The sequence below is a fragment of the Cryptomeria japonica genome, chromosome 11 (genome assembly GCF_030272615.1).
Source record: "Cryptomeria japonica chromosome 11, Sugi_1.0, whole genome shotgun sequence".
Classification (NCBI taxonomy): domain Eukaryota; kingdom Viridiplantae; phylum Streptophyta; class Pinopsida; order Cupressales; family Cupressaceae; genus Cryptomeria; species Cryptomeria japonica.
The window spans coordinates 707,562,886-707,587,725 of record NC_081415.1 but is presented as its reverse complement, the minus strand read 5'-3'; the positions used below and the strand labels follow the sequence as shown (position 1 = coordinate 707,587,725).

Sequence of the window (24,840 nt, the reverse complement as noted above, 5' to 3'; positions counted from 1 at the left end):
AGCACCTAGTTTTGAGTCCAACTTCTTCATTTTGGTGTGTATGTTCATAGTTTGGTTTGAGATGGTAAATAAGAGTCTTCTCTTAGGTCCTCATATGTTTTTCAAATGTTTTGGTAGGTTGAATGTCCTTAGGACAATGCATTTGCTCAATTTTGGCTTGTAAGCCTAAAATGGCATAATCTTGCATTTTGATGTAAAATGCCTTGAATAGCCTTGTTTGGCATTGGGACATGTTAATGTAATGGTCTTTAGTCATCCTAGATGGTTTGCAGAAGAAAATAAAGCATGTAAAGCAAAAATGCACTTTTTGGCAAAAGTTGTCAAAGTTGGTTGACAACTTTTTGCAACATTGAGCAACTTTTTGCATTTTTGAGCAAAGGGTTGGTTAGGAAACCGATGGAGAGTTAGTTAGGCCAAAAATGGCATATAAATGCCCTGAGAATGAATGTAATGAGGTTGTTGAACGTCTGGAGTAGATTGGAATACAATTTGGAGACCATTTTTTAGTTTTACCTTGCATTTTTCAAGAATTAGAGCAGCAATCCATACTTAATGGATTGATTGCATTGCTGTTCTTTACTTGTTGTTTTGTACATGTTCTTGTAGTGCTCAAGAATCATTTTGGTTAGTTTTATTGCAGGTTTGAATTGAGTTTTCAATTTTGCAAGCTCTCGACCTGAGTAAGGGTTTGAGAGGCGCAAACATGGTTCTAGCTTGAAGTCCTTTGACTTCTTCTCAATAACCCTTGGGACTGGAGCCATGGAACCTTTGTACAGTGTACATATTCTTCATTTTCCTTTGGAGGTCATTGAAAGGCCAATGAGCATCATTTCCTAGGCGAGCTCAGTCGTAGCCCGGTTAGGAAATGAACGAAATTATGCAAGTGCTTGTAGAGATGAGCAGGGTTGGAAGTGCAGAGTGTTTGGCATGAGCAAGTGGGGTGTGGCAGAGCATATGTGTGAGTTTGGAGGTGTGGCAGATCAAGGAAGACACCAAGCCCTTAGAAAAAGACCAAAACAAGTCAAAAACCACCTAAAACAAGCATTTCGCGGGTTCCGTACCTGTACGGTCATACTGAGATTTCTCATGTCATAAATTGGAAAGTACTCCAAAAAGGGTATCTTGATCATTAAAGAGTTTGTGTGGGTCTTTGGGGAAATGGTGAAAAAATCCACAAAAACCGGTTAGGTAGGGCTAATTGGGGCTCTAGGGCTACTAAGCCTAGAAAATAGGAAAAGGAAGAAGCGATGGGGAAATGAATCAAACCCATACTCAAAACCAGTTGATTACCCTTGGAAAACATCATAAACACCTACTACAACCTCTGCAAGCATTTGTTAGGAGATTGAGAGTGTGAGGTTGGGTTTACCCTTGTGAATCCCAACCATGCCTAAGCAACCAGTGAGCACATCTTGATTGGGAGCACTCCTAGAGAATTGAGATGTCTAAATTGACTAGTAGACCAGATGAACAATGAAGGGAGCCCACTAGGACAACACTTGACTACCCTTGGACAAGGAATTAACTCTCTTTGAGTATACCTCCCCATCACCAGGAGCACCCGAGGCCCAAACGGTAGGAGGCAGGGACTAGTGGGGAGATGGTTGGTAGTGAGGTTGCGATAGCATCGGAGCATCTTGGAGGGAGTGGTACTCCTTCTCAAGAAGATCAGAGTGCCTGGCTGACTCGGTATAAGATGGCACCAGTGGCACCGGTTGGAGCAAATGTCCGCTCTTCACAGCGTGAGTTGCCGAGGCCCCACGAGATTGTAGACTTGGTAGGAGATAGCTCACCAGAGAACTCGCGGGCAGTGCAGGGAGACCACTCACGCATTCGTGAGTTGGTGTTGAGTCCCAAGCGAGAGCAGGACTTGATATAGAGCCCCCCTCATGTTGAGCTACTGCAGAGTCCTCACCAGGATGCCCAAGAGAAAGGTGTCCCTGCATCTCTGAGAGTGAATGGTGACAAGGATTTGGAACAAATTATTGCGGACATGGTTGCTGGAGCCTAGAGGATTGTAGCCTCGGCACGGTCCCAAGGAGATGCCAGGACAGACAGACAGCTAGAGTAGCTGCTTGGGTTTATGAGGGACGGTTGAACGACACACTTTGCCGAGTGTTTTGAGTCAAGGGGGTGGCGTATTACGGAGACCTTGCAGATGCTGGAAGATTCGGGTCTCTAGGAGCAAGTTGAAGAGACCAGCACACAGTCCCTATTGCAGAGGGTAGAGCAGGTCTTCCATGAGACATACTATGAGCTGAAGTGGACACAACATATTGCTCAGGGTACGGAGACCCAGTGGCAGGAGGTCGTGTCGGCAAGGGAGGAGTTGGCTGGTCGACTCCAACAGATGGAGGAGTTGCATAGGGACCAGTTGGCTTGGGAGAAGGACTCGGGGGTAGCGGAGAGAACTACCTTGGAAGCAGAGTTGGCAGAGGAGAGGTCGGAGAAGGATGCCTTGGGGGCATAGTTGGAGGAAGCCCGAGAAGAAAGGGCTATGTTGGAGAACCGTCTCACTAGTGCCCTGGAGATTGTGGAGAAGAAGGATAAGGAAGTCCTCGAAACCGCAATGATGGTGAAGATGGCTATGGAGCGTCAGATGGTTGCAGAGAGGGATTTGCAGTTGAGGACTGAGCAGGTCTATGAGTTACGGGCATGCCTGGCAGCCACACCACGAGCATTGACACCATCCTCACCAGGGACGCTTCCTCAGCCCCATTCTCAATCTTGATTTTTTTTTCTTTTGATCCTCCCGTTTTTGTTGTCAATCGTCAGGAGACGACCTTGTTTTCTGGGGGGGATGATGTTGGCGGCATATTGTATGTATGGGAAGAATAAGTAATTAAGTAATTAGGAAGTACTTTGTTTAGTGATGTAACCGAGGGCAGGTAGTTACGGGTGCAACGGTTGTCCCTCGCACCCCCTCGGTACCTTTATATACCATGTGATGTAACTTGCCATTATGACGATTATGAATGGAATGGTATCTTTTCTATTGGCTAGCAATTGATATACATTGTGACTTAATACATTATGTCTCTGTTTATTTGAAATCTATGGCATTACTATTCTTTGTTATGTATTCCATCTGCATGCATTAAATTGTTCGCCCAGCGAGCAAACAAAGGGTACAACCTGTTGACGTGTATTTTATACACAATCATACACAGAATAAAATACCAATAGGCATCTTATCCTCTCTTGAGAAAATAGTCTCTAACTGCTGAAGATCTGCAAAAAGGATCAGTTAGATGGACTCCAAGGTTCTTTTAGTGGGGTCTCTACGTGTGGACAAGCTTTTTAGTGGTATGATGTGATTTGCTGTTTCCTCCAAGGGGTCTTACATATTCAAAGCTCGAAGATTTTACTAAACTAAAAGAACTTTCAAAAAAAGCAAAAGATAGGGTTTAAGAGGTCTAATCTAGCCTAACCCTATGAATGACTTAGCATGAATGAGATTTGGCAAGACTCAACCAACTTCAACTTTGCCATAAGATAACAACTCAATTGAAATTAGTGCGATCTTCTAAGGTAATAATGATGTTCAATGCATCAAAGACCAAGGACACTACTACGAAGGTACATATCCTAGATACGAAAATGCTTGAAGGTTAGGGACTCAAAATGTTCTCCAGTCGACCACGCAAGGCGTTCCTACAATCAGCAAGAAGCTAGTGGTTTGGATTGCGAATCCCACCAAATATCAAATCTCACACTTAGTCTTTCAAATTAACAAATTACTTTGATTGAGCGTGATTCAAGTACATCCAACAACCATGAAGATAACTTAAGAAATTTGCAACAAAACACCATAACTTCAATATTTTATTGATTTCCAAGTCATCATATACAACAATTGCTTGAATTTCTCTCTTCAAGACTCAATCTTGCTACAAAATAAGAATTGCTTCTAACTCTAATCTCTCTATTTCACTCTTATCTGACTATTCGACTATTAACTATTACCAAATGAAATGAAAAATGGGGGTATAAATAGCATCCCCAGTTACAATGAAAGGTCCAGATTGAAAGTAAATCAACGGACAAGATCATGACACCTAAACCCTAATTAGGGTTTGTTACAAATGACCTCCTTTTTACTGAACAAAATTAAATACATAGCCAAATATTAAATTCGGCACAAAAATCTAGGAGGTATCAACCAATGAGAAATAAGATGTCATGTCATCTGTAACAACCTTTCATCTAGAATCTTATTCCCTTTCCAATTCTCTTTCTTAGCATATGCAATGAATTTTGTCACGATTCCTTCGATTTCTGTGATTGGAATCTCGGGAAGATTCTTGATACTCTCTTCTAAGTGGATGACCTGATCGAATGCATCTAGAAGAGTTGCGTCCCAAGTAGGTTCAAGTTCCTTAGTTCTATCAATCAGGAGCATGGTGGCATACATCTGATCATACTGCTCATCTGTAACATCTGCGTCCTTGCGAAAGATGATCTTGATTCTATCCTCAAATTCCTGGATATCCACATCTGTCTCGACCTCGATCCTTCTGCCAAGAATGGTACGAAGTACCTCAAATACTCTGTCCTGGATCGGATTGATCACCTCCTCAACTTGACCACATCTAACACTGATGTCCTCGAAGAGAACACTCTTTATATGGAGTAAGGTTGACCACTGAAACAAACTGTGAGAATCACCTTCTAAGATCCTCTCCTGCGCTAAAATTCTTCTGGATGTATGTCTTATTATTTTCAAGACAGGGATGACAACGTCCTTGGTATGGGCAAATGCAGCTACTGTTGCCATCAATCTGTGGATAATCTCAAGAACTTGGATAGCCTGATGAATGATCTTCGACATCCTTGTAACAAATTCTATGGCCACTGTATGAGATCTATCCATCCAACTACATGTACGCTGGACCAGGTTCCTGAATCTTTCTGCTTCATTGATCGATTGAAGGGGCAATGCCTGCACTGGTGATCTAACTGGATCCTGACGTCCCAAAGGTTCATTGATGTGACTGAAATATGTCCTCCATGCACCGACCTCTCTCTCCAGCTTTCTATTCTTTTCTACTTCTTCTCTAAACTTGTCCTTCAATGCCTCAAATGTGTCGGTGGCATCATCTAAAGTCTGCTCTGCTGTGGATGGTCCTAACTCAAAAGTCTTTATATCATAATCCTCTGCTAGGATCTCATCCTCATATTTATCTGCTGCCGGTGTAGCTATCTGCAGTTTTCTAGATCCAGTCTCATCTCGAATCATCTTGGACATCTTTGTAGCCTTCTTCTTCTCTGTCATCACATGTGAACGTCCAACAAGGCTCTCCAAATCAATTGCACTGTCCTCGTCCTCAATTACGATCACCTTGGTCAATCTTTCCTTCAACCAATCTGGGATATTCGATCTTGTCTCTTGAACTTGAATTTCTTTGTGTACTATTTCTTCTTGTCTGGGAGGAGATGTTACTTCATTATCCTCTTCTAACTCATAATCTTGGAGAGATCCATCTGACGAAACATGCTGTGCCTGTCCTTCCTCCTGTCTGTCATTCTGTACCATCGACTCCATGGACTCTTCCACTTGAACTGTTCTATTTTCTGGTCTGCAAGAAGTACCTGGTGTTTGATCTTTGTTGGCACCTTGCTTTTTCTTGGAAGACTCCTTCTTTTCTGATCTTTCCTTTCTCTTTGAACCTCTCGAATGGAGATTGCCCTCACTGGCACATCGAAGGTTACCTTCACCTGAATTCCTAGGATTAGGATTGCCTTCGCTAACACTGGCTCCACCTTCGGCTGGTTTCTCTTCCAAAGTAAAAGACATAGCTACGCCTTGTTCTCTCAACTTCTGATGCTGAACGTCTACCCATCTGCGAGTACAAGACAAGACTGGTGCCATCAAATCATCTAAATCCACGACCTCGGGCTCATTCCAATTCAAACTTATTGTTTTGCTTTCTCTATCATATGAAGATTGGATGTGCCTGCCATTGTCCTGAGCTTGGTCGGCCACTCTGTAAATCCTGCATTTCTTGATGAAATCCAAAGGCAATCTAGAATGTATCTTTCGTTTCACTTCAAGATCATCTAGGAGGTTCATCATAAAATCTTCAATTTGATGCTCATGTCTAAATCTTCTACCGACCGTCTCCTCTAAATGTCCATGTGGATCAAAACTATTCCTCCAAGCAAAAGATGAAAAAGAATACAAGGCTAACTCCTTCTCTGCGTCATCCATGGCTAAGACATTAGGACATACCTCAACTGAATTACCCAAAATAACAGGTACCTGAACTCCATTCTGATGTCTGTGTCTGAATGCCTTCACATATGCTGCCAACTGCCTTGTTACCTCAAGTAACACAATTCTGTCTGTCGGGTACCTCGGCAACATGTATGGAGGTAAAGGACATCCGTGCACTCTAATGTAAGTGAATTTGGGAAACTGAATGAACCAAGCACCATACCTCTTGATGAACTCCTGGGCATCCTGAGATAATCTGTTGTGAATCCCTCCTTGCAACGTCCTTGTGATGTTCATCGTGAAAGTATCATTAACTAACTTGTAGTTTTTCCCTGGCGGATGATGCAAGTAGGCATAGGATTCACAAGCTCTGACCTCACCGGGTCCTCTTCCAATCATTCCTCTGTGAGGTAGTCCTGCGTACTCAACACTCCTGATCAAAGCATAGATGACGTATGAACTCATGTGGAAGGACTTAGTAGCCCTGAGTCTCCTCAACTATACGTCCAAGCAATGGCTAATCATCCTAGCCCAATGTATCGTACCCTTACCCTGAACAATCACCTGGATGAAGTAAAACATCCACTTCTCAAAATAGAAGGCATGAGGTGCTCCTGTAACTCGGTTGAGCATAGTAATCAAATCTCTGTACTCCTCCTGGAAATCAATCCGGTGCGGTGTGTTCGGTACCTTGCTTAAACGGGGATGACTCTTGAGTAGCCAGTTCTTGTTGATTATGCTTAGGCAAGCATCTGGATCATCATCGTACACTGATCTGGCTCCTTCAATGCTCTTATATATCATGTCCCTGTGCTCTGGAAGATGGAAAGCTTCACTTATAGCTTCCTCTGAAAGGTACGCCAAAGTGTTTCCCTCATTGGACACAATTGTCCTGGACTGTGGATTGTAGTGACGGGCACACTCGATCATCAACTCGTGGCACTGAATAGCTGGAGGAAAACCGGCCGCCTTGATGATGCCACTCTCTATTATTCTCCGGGCGACAGGTGATGGCTTGCCGATGTAAGGGACCTCTCAGAACTTCTTCGTGCTAAAGTTCCCCAAGTTGGTATCTCCAATGTTGCTCCACTTCGACACGATCTTGGTCTCCACTTCTTCGGTCTCCAGATCTTCTTTCATGAGAGCTGAGCGGCTGGTGGATGCTCCCGCCTTTGGGGTCGCCATACCTACACAACATTCCATTATAAGAAATAGATTTTGCAATAAATAACGTTGATTAGAGAGATAAAGTTTTTAGGAAACATCATGATAAGTCTCTAGAGTTATCATTTCCTAAAATAAACGATTGAGCTAAGAGAAATTCAAAAATCAAAATTTCAAAACTTGAAATATGACGATGAATGAATAAAGCAATAATAATTAAAATCGCCATACCTCGATAGAGAGCTAACTCTAGAATGCAAAAACAAAATTCGCCTAGGCAAAATTGAGGTATACAATAATCTTCAATATGATCTCCTCAAAATTGACTTTGCCACCTTTGGAGTGAACGTGATCTTCAAGTATCGCCTTAGACGTGGTCTTAAATGATCTTCAAATTTGCCCTTGACAAATCGCTCAAACAAATCCTCCAAGTCTTTAGCAAATTCGCCTTAATGTATCCTCAAGTTCGCATTTGGTGTGGTCTTCAAATTCGCACCACCCTTGATGTATAAAGCGCCACCCTTTGGATGAATGAAATTCGCACCACCTTTGGTTTTCAACGCAATTCGCACTATATTCGCCTCTCCTCAATTCTCATGAAGAAAGGTAAAAATGATTATGTGAAAATGAAAATTTCCACTCCCCTTATATATAGCGCTCACACCTTTTCACCCCCTAGGCCGACTTGATAAATAAAACCATTTTTCAAAATGATTTTAAATGATTTGCAATAAAATAACAAGGCCGACTTGCTTAATTGAGCGCTCTAAATTCGATTTTATATTAATTAATTAATTAATTATTAATGCCTTGCGTTTGCAAATTTCGATTTTTTAATTAAGGCAAAAATAATTAATAAAAGATAACGCCATATTAAATGCTAAAAAAAAATGGATTTTCAATTTTTTAATCGATTTAGCATTTAAGGAAATTTAAATTTGTTTATTTGGCGCCAAAATATGAAAAAGGAAGGGACGTACCTCATCGCTCTGGTCCCTTGGAGAGGGACAGGAGCGATTCAACATTTTGGTCTCGATTTTTGCATTTCTTACGTCCAACTTCTTCATCTCCACGTTGAAAATCGATAATCTCGATGGGTTCTTCGCATTTGATCATCTTGCATGTGTGCTTAAGTGCCTTTTGAGTGTACATCGCCCTGGTCCTTGTCCAAAGGACAGGGGCGATCTTCTTGTTTCCACGTCCATCTTGCATCTTTTAACTTCGATCTTTCATTGTTGGCGAATAACATCCTTTGTTCGTGTCTTTTGCGCTTATTCCATTTGCTCGCATGAAGTTTTGGGTGTATTAAAGGGATCATCGCCCTTGTCCCTTGGAGAGGGACAGGAGCGATCCATGTTTTCTCCTTAACCTTGGCAACTTTACACTTTGATCTTCGTTGTGATGTCCTTCAAACGTCGTCCTTCACCTTACCTAACTTCGCCTAGCTTTGATCTTGAAGGAATATGCGTGCTTTTGATAAGGTCGCCCTGGTCCTTGTCCAAAGGACAGGAGCGATGGGGGCTTTTCACCTTGATTGGCAATGTTTGGACGTTGAAAACCCTTGCGAATTACCTTCATACGATGCCTTGGACCTTCTAAAACATTGCGAAGTCTTGTCCTTACGTAAATTTTGCATGAAATGGCCAATGCATCTAACATCGCCCTGGTCCCTTGGAGAGGGATAGGAGCGATCTATGTCCTAGGATGCGAATTTCATCATTGTGACGACCTTTTAATGTTTGTGCTTGCTAAAGACGCCTTGAAATGTCCCTCGCCACCTTGTCTTGACTTGGATCGTCTTTGAACTTGCATAGGAAGTAACATCACCATTGTATCGCCCTGGTCCCTTGGAGAGGGACAGGAGCGATCCTCCTTTTGTAGCCTTTATCTCACTTTGTCAGGTTCCAAGTCTATATTCAATGGATTCGTCTTTCTTCACTCCATTCGTTCATGCCTTGACATTGTTTGTAACTTTGCAAGAAAATCAATTATATCAAAAATCGCTCTGGTCCCTTCCTGAGGGACAGGAGCGAACTAGGCATTTAGCACTGTTATGAACGTCTCAAAATCTTCAATTTATATTCAACGCTTTCATCTCATGTTTTTCCTTGTTTTTGAACGTAAACTTGCCTTGACCTTTGTCTGGATTTTGCATAATGAAGGAAATCGCTCTGGTCCCTTGGAGAGGGACGGGAGCTATAAGGTATTTCGCCCTGGTCCCTTGGAGAGGGACAGGAGCGATTTGGTCAATATAGGTCATTCTCCTTCGTTTTTGCATCTCAAATTATATTCATTTGGCAAAGCATCTTCCTTCGGACCCTTTCAAATTGTTAAGTCATCGAAATCTTGCAAGGACAAGGCGAAATTTGATTTGTAGCTCCGGTCCTTCACTGAGGGACAGGAGCGATTTTCCTCCTGGAGGCATTTCTGTGCTCATGAAAATCTTCAATTTATATTCAATGGAAAGATATCGCCATTCTCCATCACTTCCAACTTGAAATTTGTATGGACTCTGCAGGGATGATGAGATATTTGAAAATGAGCTCCCGTCCTTCACTGAGGGACAGGAGCGATTCTGCTCCTACAGGCCAAAATAACATGATTTTTCACATTTTAACACTTCACGAGACGAAAACAAATCAATTCCAATGCCCAGGATCAAAATCAAAAAAGTCAAAATTTGGTCAAAATATTCAATCAAACAAAAATATCACATTTGACTGCCAACACTTAGACAAATTAGCTCTGCATTAACATTCCTATTGAAAATTAGACCATTTTGGCGAATTCATTGCACTCAAAATTTGCATCCTAGAAAAGGAAGCTCGAAAGCTCTCAAAAACGACTGGATTTTGGCTTGAAAAGACAAAATTTAAAACCCTAAGGCTTGACCCTAAATCCAGACGACTAACTAACTAACAAAATCCTAAAAACGAAAGCAAAAGGCAAGGGAAAAACGAGCAAAAAGAGGGGGTCCCCATTTGCGATGGGGCGATGTGTGAAATGGTCACAACACAACCTTACCCAGAGAACTCATTGCATCCTGTTGGTTGCCGAGTAACGTGTCTAACTGGGGAGTGATTAGATGCCTCAAATCACCTACTCTACTTATAATCCGATCCCATTCCTAATGCAAGCTCTTGATTTTGTTAGTTAGGTCCATAACTTGAGCTTCAAGACTATTGGCAAAAACTGTGTGAGGGGCAAAGGATTGTGAAATTGTAGCTAACTGCCCTTCATATTCCTTAATCTTCTTGTCAATGTCTAAAGTAAATTTCGGCAAAATAAGACATGACTTATATATCTTACCACCTTCATCTAAAGCACCCTCAATGCTCTTCACCGCAGATTTCAAAACTGCTCTATCATCCTCTACCACTTTCAAGAAGGATTGCAATCTCATTTCATTAAATTTATTCGAAACTTTTATATCTATCGCTTTCTCGAAGGACACAAAATGAGAATCAACTGCATGTAGAATATTCCTAAGCTTATTGGAGAATGTATCAACTATATCCTGCATGAATATAGGCAAAATTTTCTCTAAAACACCAGTAGCTAGAGTTATCAGTGGCTTGTCTTCTAGGTGGGACTTGAGAAAGTCCTCACTTGCCTTAGCTTGTGCAAGGGTGGCTAACTTTAGTGATTGTATGGGAGATAAAGAACTTAAATCAATCGGCCCATCAGAGAAGTCATCATCTGTAGCAATGTGCTTCCCCTTATCGGATACAATGGCTCTTGCCATTGTTACCGATGCCACATCAACCTTCTCTCCTCCTTTATCCTTCTCCACACTAATCTCAGCTGCATGGTCAGAATGAACTTCTAATACCAAAGGATCTTGCACAGCTTCACCGGAGTCTCCAACTGCCTGGTTATCAGTGGTATCATCAGTAACTACTTGCTCATGAGTTCCTACAGGATTATCCTGCTCAGTTGTTTGATCTTTCTGCTCATGAGGAATCTCTGTCTGAACCTAATCTACCGGAATAGAAGTGTCTTTGCTTGATTGCACTTCTGGTTGGAGATCATCCTTCTCCGGATGGATCTGATAATGATTTTTCTTCAAAATTTTCTTCAGTATACCTTTTGTTTCCTTAATAACTTCATCAACTTTTCCAAACATTATATTATTCACTATATGTTTGCTCTAGGACATTTCCTTTGCAAGTCCCAAATTCTTTTTATTTAATCCTTTGATGCAACTAGACACAGATTTACTAAGGTATATTCTTTTAATCTTTCATCCTCTAGACTGGTTGTATGTCTCCAGGCATCCAAAATTTCATATAATTCCTTTGGAATCATAGATGAGAACTCTATCAATGCCTTACTATATACATTCATCTACTGTACAATACCTTCCTCAATTGCCCTTTGATCTTTATTATCAAATTTTTCATAATATACAAGGATATTCTTGAGATTTCCTTTACAACTTCATCAATTATCTCATTCATTGATTTCGGGGGCACAATAGTATAGGTAGCATTTCACTTACCCAATTTCAGAGCTTCATTAGGTTCTGATCTTTGCTTCTTGCTAGTTTTTGGTCTACCGGATGGCTCACTTTGTGTTTTAGGCTTCTTGGCAGGTTGAGCTTCACCGGATGGGGGCTTTCTTACTACCCTAGCATAGGTAGCAGACTTCTTCACCTCGCGCACTGCCTCATCAGATTTAGTTTCCTCCTCTGCAGTGGCTACAACATATTCCCTTTGGAGCTTCTACTTCAGCCTCTTCACAGCTCCACCGGTTGATGACGATTGAGGCTTAGGAGGAGGGACAGGCTTTTGCACACCGGAGGTAGGTGTTGACTTGCTCTGTCTAGGTTTGGTCTGCTTGGGAGGAGTGGAGACTGGTTTAGACTGCTGCTTCACCATGTCTTCCTCTTTCAATATGTTCTTCTCCCTAGCCCTTTGCACAACTTCTTTGGTTATACCCATCTTCTCTGCAAGTTATTCAACCTCCTTTCTAACCTTCCTCTTCCTACTGGACTTGGTGAATTTCTTATGGAAGTCCAAGTCTTTTTCCTTGAGTGTGCCAAATTTTTCCTCCTTTTCATCCCCTGGTTTATTGAGAAAATGTTGAACATAAGCATCAAGTGTATTCCCATCTACCTCATACCCCATGGGCATGATCCAAACTGTCCTAGGTTCAACTGCCTCCATATGACATTGATCCTTGTCAACCATGAAGCAGATTGTTTCCTCATATTTTTCTACAATCTCTTTAGCGATCCTCTCACTGCTTTGCATCTTAGCTTGAATTGACTTGAAGTATCCCCACAAAGAAGATGTTTGTGCAACTGTGTCACCCAAACTTTGTAACCCTTCCTTGATCTGGACAGCTACTGAATTATCATACGCCCATTGGACTTTGCCAACACTGGGTATCTCATTCAGAAAGTAAAGTGCCAAACAGATGATCAAAGAGCAAAATTTGAACACATGCTTCTTATCTTGTTTCATTTTCTTTAAGTTGGTCTTCAGCTCACTAAGAAGCACTTCACACAAGTCATAACTCTTATCTTCTTTAAGTATCTGATAAGTTGCATAAATAGCAGTACCGGAAACTGAATTCTATCTGTTGGATTGGTAGACTTTGTATCCTATGATAATCAAAGCAAATCTCACATCATGTTCAACAATGTCACTAATAGTCATTGACCGGTTATCATGTTTGGATCCAATTACCTCCATTACGGTTGTGTTCTTGACAATGCTGAAGTCCAGGGACCTCACCGGTTGCACTCAAACAGGTGATTGCTTGAATGGCTTGCTTCGTAATCTTGTGAGGATTATCCAGCCATACAAATTCATCGTGAATTTGGCTCAACACATATCTCACCCATTCGGGCTCATCAAATACCGAGAAATGAACGAACTGAATAAAACCCTTTCTTCCAATGCCTTTAAGTCAGATTTCAGATTCCCAAAACCATCCATCATGTGTGTAGAGTGACAACATATCGGCTTACCCAATTCTTCAATGTTGCAATGTATGTATGCCCTAACATCTTCATTATGCAACACACCGTAGGGTACAAAGGAAAATGCTCTTTTTGGATCGTCTTCAACCGACTTAAACGGGTGTTTCTTAAACGCGGGCCTTGCTCTCTCAATGATTTCAACAAGTAGGGTTGCAATGCCAAAAGATGATGCCATTTCGAAAAGTAGGGTATGAACAGATGGCTCGTAACGGATAAATACCTTTTCAATGTCAACCGGATGCCATATTTCATTGTCGGATCACTCTTAAGCCTTGATTTCTCTGCAAGATCTCAATCGCTTCACTGCTATGCTCTCTCTTCGTTCGTATTGTGAAAAATATGAATAGAAGAATGCCTTTTTATCCTTCAAAAACCTAACTTTTAGTTGCAATAAATGCATAACCCTAAAAGCTTTTGGATACCTTGTTTTCATGAATTCACTCACCAGAATCTCAAATCACCATGAATTCCTCTGGATATCATTTGCATAACTGATCTTGATCTTCTGCAACCTTCCATAACCCGTTACAGGTCTCCGAGAAGGGATTCTATGGATCTAAATGATGAGCTTCCCCCCTAAGGCCAAAGTGCCTTAGTTACCGAATAAGGTTCCAACACCGGATTCAATTGTGGAGCCATTTTGCACATTTGAATCTTCCTTCTTAACCCACATCTTCTTATGCTGATCTTTGATCTCTTCCACCTTAGCTTTTCCCTTTTCATTTGATTTGTTATTGTTCACTGAACCATTGTTGCTCTTGTTCTTACTTCTGCTGAATTTTGCTATGTGACCGGATTTGTTGCATGCATGGCAGACAACATTTCTTTGCATAGGCTTGAAGTTCATCTAATTTGGTCTCATCCTGCATTGGTTAGAGATATGTCCAAACATTCCATAGGCATAACATCTTTTATTTTGAAAATTGTGCATCACTATTCTGCAGATATTTGGCTTATGACCAAAATTGTTGCATATGAAACATTGATCGGTAATAGTAGAACCATTATTCATCACATTATTCATCCCATTATTCATCTTATTTCTGCATTGACTTGCCATATGACCAAATTTTTCACAAACAAAACATTTACCATTGAATTTATAGGCATTAGGTTGTCTTACCGGAGGTTTCCTGTTCTTTCGCTGATGATTGCTTTGTCTAGAACTAGAGGATTCTCCCCTTTCATATCCAAGTCCTCGCATGTCTTTTCCACTTCTCAGACTTTCCAGCATCTCATCAAGCCTTATTGAGCTAGCTTTGAATTTCTCCTTGTACTCATTAGCAGTAGTAAGTTCATCTCTCAGAATTATGATCTGCCTTTCAAGCTCTTGCCCACCATTCTTTGTTTGCACCAACTCAAGCTTCAACTAATCATTCTCATAATTCAATTTGCAACATTCATCTGATCTCTCCTTCAGTGACTGAGTCAAGTTTTCTTCATTCTTCTTTTGGTCTTCAATCTCCTTTGTCAGCTTCATTACAATGGATTGTATCTCATTCTTCAACACTGCATTGTCTCAAGCTAGCTTCTCACATTCATCTGTCTTGTCTTGATTCTCTATGCTTTGTTCTACTTTCTCCTTGAGTTTGTCCATCAACTCCCTTCTCTTTTCTCTAGAAGTGCTCATTTGTTCTTTCAATGTCTCAATGAAGTCTTCAGCTGCACTTAGGTTTCTTTTCGGGGAACTTACTTCTTTTATTGTTGCATCAAGATCTTCAAGTGCCACACTAAGTTGTCTCTACAAACTGGAGTCCATTGATTCAATCTTCCGGATCATAGGTCGGCCCTTGGCATCATACTAGATACAGCTCCGATTATTGTTATTATTATTATTCCTTCCACCGCTTCTATTGTCCCGATACCCTCCAGAGGTTGTCGTTGTGTTGTTCTACTGGGTTGTACCCGCTGATGCAGATGTTGTGGCCTGCTCTGTGAATAGCACTTGTGCATTCCATGTCTTCATGTTGTATGGGCACTCCTTGATGGAGTGTCCCATCACTTGGTAAATCTCGCAAAAGGCCTTCTTTGGATAGGTACCCTTCGTATATCCTTCCTCTTTGCACTTCGTGCACCATACATTCCCTTCGGTCCGACCCATGCTTCTCATTGCTTTAAATTCTCTCCTCATTCGCCTCATGTCTTTCTAGAGTGCTTGCACCTTTTTACTTGACTCCCCGTTGCTGCTGCCCCTTCGGAAGAGTCATTGTCCTCGTCTGATGAAGATTTTTTGTTTTTCTTCTTTTTTGATGTTTTATGTTCGCTTTCCAAGTCCATCGCCCTATTATAGGCATCCTCATATGACGTTGGTGGAACAATTGTCATTTTTCTACGTAGGGAGGATCTCAATCCTTCCACAAACCACCGTTTCTTCAATCCATCCGTCGGTTGACTTTCCATCTTGCCCAACAATTCCTTTAGCCTTCGGCTATATGCGCGGACAGTCTCCTTAGTACCTTGCTTGGTACCGTAGATTTCGGCTACAATTTCGTTATCGTCTCTTAGCAACCAAAATTATGCTTTACATGCCTTCTCCAATTTCTCCCATGTGTCAATCTCAGTTTTGTCCATGTCAGAGTACTAATCAATGACAACTCCTCTTGGCATGGCTGGGAACTGCTGCACCCAGTCGTCATGATCGGTCACTCCATTGGCCAACCAAATTGTTTCACGTGTACAGCAATGCCATACTGGATCTTCCTTGCCATCACCTGTGAACTTTGGCAATTTCTACTTACTTGCCATCCCACTGCTGGGTCTCGCTCCTCCGGTGCCTTGTGTGCTTGTACCTGGTGATCCTCCACTTCCACCTCCTATATCTGACCCTCCACTCGTGGGTCCTCTAGAGAAGGTTGCTAACCCCGAACCAAACAAATTGCCTCTCGTATGGTACCCTTGTGCTCCCCCGGCACCTTCGGCCGTACCGTCACCTTCAGTCGTCTCTCTTTGGTTGGTTGTCTCCCTTCGATTATCCTCCGAAATGGACAAGTTCTTTAGTAGGTCTCTGGTAGCATCGATCAGGTTTAGACTTCGCCTTGTTTGTTCCACCAACTCTTCGCGACTTCTTACCATACGGTGGTATTCTAGCGAACTGTAGAGTTCTCCTTCGGCACCCTCCGTGAGTCCTTCTAGGTTCCCTTTGGGGAACCCTACGATAGTGTAGAGAGTGTAATTCTCTCTGTCTATCTCTGCCTCCGCAACCCCCGTGACACCTCCTGGGTTCCCTTCGAGCAACCCCTCGGCCAGTCATCCCTCGACAAGCTGCCTTAGCCCACACCTTCATTCTATCTGTTGTCAAAGATTCAATGCTCTTTATGCCACTTCCCATTCGTCACTTTGTATCTTTTTATTTTTGTCCTTATTTAGTATATTGGGCATAAATCACTTCCGTACACAGCAAGCACACATCATGTACACCAAACAAAAAAACTTATTATTTTCCCTTTCGGTCACAATTTATGTCAACATTGTGTCGGGATTATTACAGTATTGCCTTATTCCTCCCGTAGGGGTTCAGGAGTTAGTTTCCCCTGCGGCGTCTTTCATCACACTCTTCTTCCCATCGCCTGTTGTTTTCCTTGTAATTACGGAGAACTTGTTGTCGCCTCTGTTCTCGCTCAATCTCCTCCCTTCGGTTCTGGTGAGCGAGGGATGCTAGGGCCAGGAGACGAGGGAGTTGGTGCAACGATCTGTTTGCCGTCGAACTGACATTGAGAGCGTCCCACACTGCACCTTGCGGTACTTCTTCCCATGTGGCCTCTCTCCACACGAAGGTTTCTATGGCCTCCTGGAATCGGATTATGAAGTCCCTCATCAATGCATCCTCTCCTTCATAGAATTCATTTCGTAGCTCATCATCCTCATTGACGATGTTCTTGCGGATAGGTTGACCCATTTATCCTTCAGCCATGTATGCTCGGATTAGACCTAGCAATGCGCCAGATGTTTCGCCTATGGAAACTATTTCAAAGACATAAGAAGTGAATGCACAGTACAGAATAAGAGATGCTAGTATGCCATAAGATAAGTGTTATAACTCCAAAGAACAATATATTTTCCTTCATATAGTCTCCAATTACAATGATGATTTCCCGAGGGAACAAGAAACAATATATAATACCCGAGGGGGTGCAACCAACCGTCGTGTCCAACTGCCCTTCGAGTGAACTAACTGACTCCCACAACACACAATTATCGATAATGACACAACATAACGACGACACAATAACATAATTGATTATTCCCGACTACACTAACCATCTTCTTCAAAAGTTAGACGTGAAGTGGCAAGTTGTAATTCCAAAGCCCATGCAACTTCATCAATTTTCTAATATATCTTGCAAGGATCATAAACATTAGGTTTCAGCTTTGTGTTTTGTTTGAGCTTAAGAAAAGACAACTTTTAGGGCTGGAGCCTTAAGTTATACTCGATAATTCAACAAGAAAATGTTGTCAATTCAATGTTTGTCAGCTATTCTTGTACTTTTCTAAGCAAGTTGGAGATTATTTTTGAGAGTGACTAAGGTCTAAAATGATTTCTAAACATGACCATTGATTGCCTACACCTTGGAGGAAGTTGAAGGTTAACTATCAATGCCAGCATAGAAGACCCATAGAGAGCCTCAAAAGGAATAATTTTGGTGGTTCTATGGAGGTGGTGATATAACACCAATTTGCTACTGTTACCCACTTAACACACAACAATTGTGTGCCTCTAAAAAAGCATCAAAGATACCCCACCAAATGTTTGCTCACCATTCCATTTATAGGTGGTACAAAGAACTCATAGCCAATTGAGTGCCTTGGGGTTGAAGACAATCCCTCCAAAAATTATTGGTGTATTTGGAATCATGATTAGACATAATGATATTTGGTCGCCCATGTAGTTTATGGCCATCTTGAAGATGATGGAGGAGATGTCTAAGAAATGTGTGTATTTGGTGAGTTAATCTACTACCACAAGGTCATTCTAGCCATTGAAATGGAGAGATCTTGTCATAAAATCAGTTGCACTTTCTTTATAGTGCAACTAAGGAATAAGGAAGGGGTTAAGTAGGCCAAGACAATTGACCAATTCTTCGTTACTGTATTAGCAGGTTTCACATTTGACTACAAATTCACTGACATCAAATCTCATGGCATGTCATACGAACATATTTGGTAATTAGTCTAGTTCCACAAGGGCATCTTTTCCAATGGAACATGACAACCTTCTAATGAAATCGATTGCAATTTCCTCCTATCCCTAGTAAAGAATAAGAAACGGGTAGTGGTAGCCATAAAATTCTCTAGGGCCTGCAATAAAATATCCAAGATACCCCTGAAAATGTTTGCTCACTGCCTTAGTTTGACCATCTATTTATAGATGGTTGAGAACTCATAACAAGTACCAGACTTGTAATATTTCTGAATTTGGCTTGCAAAAATTCTATCAAACACTTTGCATACAATTTATCATTGAATGTTTCTAGATGCAATGATTTAAAATAGCTACTGCTATAAATTTAAATCATCAACCCCTTATAAAATTATCACAATATTCATTGATAACATGGCTATATTTTGTCAAACAATTTGCATTATATCATATGAATAGATGCCACAAAATTAATAATCACAATTCCAAATGCTGAAAACAAATTAAAATTTCTATTGCCAAATGTAATGGCTGCCCTGTTTTCCCTTGTTTTTTTTTGTGGTTTAAAAATGTGTTTTTGCTGTAATTTTTTTTTGAATTTTTGCATTGCTTTGCAAAAATAGAAATGACTTGCAACTAATTACTGAAAATAGACTTTTCATAAACTAAAATGAACTTGCAAATTACAATGCAACACACTGAAAATTCCAGATTTTTATTCTGACTTCAATATTGAGTTTTTCCTCAAAATAGCAATAACCCGGTACATTAAATATGCCCTATTATCTAAAGAAAACATACCCAGAAAAAGATTTTGACTTCGACAAATTGTTGTTCCAATGACCAACCGTGAAGAATTCTTCAAAATCCACACGCCACTTCAAAGATGAGCCCCATCATACAATAGGAGTGTTGATGAGTGTGCAGGTCTTAGAGGCCACAAATGGAAGTATTTTGACACCCAATCCCAGCCAAATTTGTCCACAAACCCAGCATTGCTCTTCCGCAGATACGGCCCAGCAAGGTAATTCCAGTCCAGCAATCAAATGTCTCAGCTCCTCTCCCTTGGCCTGAATCGTCCATTCCAGACTTGTATAAATCTGCTACTTGGATTCAAACTGAAAATGACACTAAACCTTGCTCAAAGATCTTACTTGTTCGTAGGCAACTGACTAAATCTCTAGACTGTGTCTTCCAACAGCATAGAGATTGTTGCTTATGAGGGATTTTGTCCTCACAAACCCTTGAGAAAATATCTCAGCAAATTCATTCATAAATTCATCAACCAAGCATGTTGAAAGAGCTCTCAAAACATCTATTTATTCACTCTCCAAGGAAGTTGACCCAACTCATAGGCAATGTGGGATAATAGAAATCACATTTATTTTAATATTGTAATCTCCTCATTAAGGCACCCATGTACCTTTTAAAAGAAAAGGGACATTTAATTCTTTTAACACTTAACTTTATGGTCCCACTAAAGTTATTAAATAACGATAAAGTTAAATACTTTAATTTAACTTTATAACTTAAACTTTATCATTAACTAATAAACATCTCCGATTAGAAGTAAATTGCCCAATCGGTATTCAACTATCACCACCGACATTGTTGCCATTCAAGAATGCACTGAAAATGCTAAGTCACTTGGCGTTAAGTCGTCACGACATACCTGTTTCAGTAGATTATCCTTCTACTCTATTGTCATCTTGCCTCACGGCTTGGCCAACTTGGTGCCTTGTGATGGGATTCCAAATACCCATGTAAACTCAACCAGCCAAAAGGACACAATCACATCATGTCCATTGTAACGTATGGTGGAGTTGTGTGCGTGCCCATCATAACGCACTACCAAAGCCTTCAAAATGGGCTCAAATTCTCATACATTGAAAAAGGGCATCTAAATTGTCTTGCCACCTATGCATGCTTGAGGATCATCTTGAAGTCATGGTTCTCGTCCATCTCCTGCCACCATGTGCAGTAATCAATGCCGCTCAAACACTCCTAGGTAAGAGTATCGATTGTAATCCTTTCACCCTTAATCTGAGCACGAGGCCGAAATTGCTTACTTTGGGTGCTACTACCTATGGCCATTGTTGAAATTGATGTTGAATGAGATGTTTGGCCCTTACAAACTTATTGACATTGATCGTTATGGTAACTACCTCGACTGACTCCCGATTGGCTAGGGTTTCCAAAGATGATTTTCATCATGTGTTTGTCATGTCGTACCAATAAGATCAACGCTTATGCTACCATACCAATACCAAGTATTGTCATACTAGAGAATCTTGTTCGGATGTGATGGTGTGCCCACGGAGTCTTACACAATTGACAAGCTATGCGGAATTGGAATATGCACGGCATACCAAAATGAAAACACCAAAACTAGGATGTTCTGGAGCTAATGGTGCCTTCCACTTCCAATATCCACTAAGTCGCATCCATGATGCAAATGTGCCAAAATAGGCATTTGTTAGGTGCTTATTTATGCATGGTATGTCAATGCCTTCCACATGCTTCCTTGCCAACCTTTCCTCAAGTGATGTTATAGGTTCAGACCAATCTTCATTTGGTCTGTACCATTGCTCCTTGATTACTAGGTCTTCCTCCAAGACTTCCTACCTTTCGATCATCCAATCTCCACAAGTGGCATACCCCAACATGTTTACTGCTATAGTTTCTCCTCTCCTAATACACTTTCAGCTTTGATCCATTCACCAGGTCTCTAATGGGTTTGTCGTCAAGCGTTGCAAGTTTGATTGCTCTGTTTTGGCCAACTTCCCCACTTTATAGGGTCCAAGCCAACAAACTTTGAACTTCCCTCGTTTAATCTCGTTATGACCATTATACTTCAAAACCAACTGCCCCAATCAGAAGTTCATTCTCCGAAAATGTTTATCGTGCCATAACTTTCGTCGGCGTTGCATTACATTTGTCACCCATTAACTTTCGTCAGCGTTGCATTACCTTCGCCATAAATACTGTGTGATTTGATTTTTTCAAATTTGATGTACATCTTCATAAACTTAATTTTAAAAAACTTCAATCATGCAATTTTTTTAGTTTTTTTATAAACAAAACCAACACTAAATGAGGAAGACAAATGAAATGTTTCTCTATTTCAACAATCCATTTTTTTGGGTTATCTTCCAATGCAACTCCACATTTTTTTACATATTGTAAGTTGTTAAATCAACTTATAATTATGTATGTAGCAATTATGTGTCTACATTGCTATTAAAGTAATGAATATCTCCTCTAATGACTTTGAAAATTGTGTTAAATATGTGTATGGATTTTTTTATAAATGTCATATCCGATTGTATCCATATTGGGTGTCTTCAAAAATGGTTGTATCTGTATCTGTATCCGTATTCATGTCCATGCAACTTTTCTTTAAACATAACTCTATGATCAAATTTGCACAAGTTTTATACATATCTAGTGATTAGTTGTTGCATTAAACTTTAAAGGTTAGCCAATGCCAATCAATTTGTTCAAGCAAGATTCAACATCATTAAAAAAAGATATAATGTAAAATAAAACACATCACATGTCAAGTAAACACAAAATACTAGCTTCTCTAGAAATATGTAACTTCTAATGAAAAGGAATTTAAGCCAATCAAAGTTAATCAAAAAGTTTAATAGTTGTTTCCTTAAGAGCACAACATAACTGAATGATCAACAAAATGCATCGTCTCTGTTGAATAAATAATTTAACCAAACATATAGGTAAAAACACCATTTAAGACAAGAGGGTGTTATACTGACTCACATGCCAATACCGATTGCTATAATAAAATTCATTGGTGTAACTGTTAACAGTAATGCTCTTGACCCACTTACTTGCATCCAGGGGACCTACAGGCCAGATAAAAAAAATGAAAATTTGACTTACAATGATATTAGTACAAATCTTCTGACTATTGTGTGTAAAAGTCATCTATTATACAATTGAAACCTCAATTTTTCAGCCAAGAAAAGTCTTTCAAGAGGGCATATTTTTCATTCCAAATAACAGGTGTTATACATTCTACAATTAAAAGAATGTTGAAAATTTTGTAAAGATAGAAACTATCATAAAAGCAAAGAGCACTTCTTGAGCTGGAAAGAGAAATTATAAGCAGAGACAAACCAAGCTAAGAAGAATGCCATTCAGCATTGAAAATTGTCTACGTCTTTGATCCACATACTTCGCCACTCCTGTATCAAAGAAAGATTCTTTTTACCGAACATATTAGATTAAATGTATAGTAGATTATTTTGGGCAAATTGAGCAATATGCACTTCCTAATATGCACATTACATTAGAATAGCCTTTTTATACATGATCGTCTCCAAATGCTAAATAGTTTTCCAATATAGTAAATCATGCAATAAAATTTGACTAAGGACACTAATGTACACCCTCCAATAAGATATTTTATAACAAAAAATAGCACATATCACAAGCAATAAACTTTGGATCAGGAACATTAGTCCAATCTTGCACTTTGAACATTTAAGACATAATAAAAAGATGATTTTCATATCACTATCATATTTCACTAAGCATAAACTACTTTTTAAGCCTTCTTGGAAAATGCTATAAACATGAGGCTGCATGTATTACCGCATGTCTGATTATGCAATGACAAGAATTGTTTTAACAGTGTATTACTTTTTATAACCCAACAACCAACCCAAAGGCATATCTGATAATGCATTGACAAGAATTGTTTCAACAATATTCAACTGCATGTAATTGCAACAATTATACCATTTCCAACTGAAGTATTTGTGCTGTGTCTGTGCATAAAACAGCCATACTCATCTATAATTTCGCAGATTTAAATCTAGTGTTTAACAAGTAAATGTGCTCACCATCAAATGCAGTTCGTATTCCCTGTAGAAAAGCACAAATAAAATATATGAGTAAATAATGTTTACAAATAAACGTTAGTGGGACATAAAAATTGCGTTTACAAATGCATAAAAAGTGCATAATATATTTCAGTAGAACCATTAAAAATATAATGGAACTTATAATATACATAACACAAAAATAATTCATTATTAAGGGTCCTCACAATAGTTGAATGAAGGTGCATATTATGGATTTTAAAGTACAAAAATAACTGAAACCAAACATGAAAATAAATGACACTAATACAAGCAATCACAAGGACCAAATGTTCAACAGTTTAAAGGACATAATAAATAAATGGAAGATCCCTAAATTAAGCTATTTGCAGTTGACATCCATATTCTTTACAGTAAAAATACACACACACATTGAATAGGCAGAATAAATGTTATGAAGAAATAAAATATTTAAATAACATATATAAAGCTTGACTGTTGTAGAGCTAATTCCATTACAACTAGAACTATAAATTTGATTGGAATATGCTTTTACAACAATCGAAAAGATATCCTTGGATGCGCTGGATAGGTGATGATAACCATTTGTATAAATGATCTCCATAATAAATTAACATCATCAGTTGACTAAATAGTATGTGCACATTTATTCCTTACAATATTCTATCTACAAAACTTGGCATTAATGTCCTTCATATTTTGATGATATCCTTTTGAAAATATGCAGGTCATGTTATGAACATCCTTACATTGTGATACCAATTATCCAAGGCTACATTTTAGAGACACAACCCCCCAAAAAGTTACTTTACAATGGTTCAGATATCTCATACAATTCTTGTCATGTCCCCTTTTCAAGATTAGATACATGGAGAAGACCTCTAGCCTATCACCTTTTCACATAGGCCAAAGTATAAAGCAAGGGAAATAAAAATAATATTTTAAGTGGGTGCCTGATCACTTCACAATATTTTAGCTCCCATTAAATATTTTAAAACTGTTTCTTACACTTTATTCAAAATGTAATTCAAAAAGAAGCCTTTTGATGTAATTTAAAAATATATTTTATATAGTGGGAGAGAAAAAGAAAAATAAATAACAATAAAATAAAGTAAAGGGCCAAAAATAAAGTGTCTATAAAAGATAAATCAAGGCTCACATCAAAGCAACTAATTTTGTTATTTCACCATTCCTTCCAATTTGGAGTTTGAAGCATTCATATCCTGTAAGAACCCCTCTATAATTTCACCAAAATCAAGCATTCCTCTTCATACTCATTTTGTCAAATGTTTTGCATACTTCCTTACGTTAAGAGGTTTTCTTGTTGCAGGTTTTTGTTGTGCGTTGCACACACTCCCTATTGCCGACAGGGTCCCCTTTCCTTTTTGGGCCTTTTCGCCTTCGCCCTGTTGAGTTCCGCGCAGAGTGTCTCACGTCCTTTTGAGCGAGACTGTAATCAGTCTGT

At 39.8% G+C, this 24,840-nt stretch overlaps 1 protein-coding gene across 4 annotated transcripts in view; it reads right to left on the bottom strand.

Annotated features, from left to right (window-relative positions):
* The window catches only part of LOC131061350 (probable sodium/metabolite cotransporter BASS4, chloroplastic), a 133,526-nt gene extending 110,124 nt beyond the window's left edge, over nucleotides 1–23,402 (bottom strand). Inside the window, exons 1-3 of one of the 4 annotated variants that reach the window (XM_057994996.2) lie at nucleotides 23,376–23,402; nucleotides 22,648–22,715; nucleotides 22,288–22,373 (exon numbers count right to left, since the gene is read on the bottom strand). In XM_057994996.2, the coding sequence (XP_057850979.2) occupies nucleotides 22,288–22,373; nucleotides 22,648–22,674 (113 nt within the window). In that variant the 5' untranslated portion in view covers nucleotides 22,675–22,715; nucleotides 23,376–23,402. The remainder of the gene's footprint in view (nucleotides 1–22,287; nucleotides 22,374–22,647; nucleotides 22,716–23,375) is intronic. The other 3 variants (XM_059213847.1, XM_057994998.2, XM_059213848.1) reach the window with 3 other exon arrangements.
* Nucleotides 23,403–24,840: the final 1,438 nt, after the last annotated feature.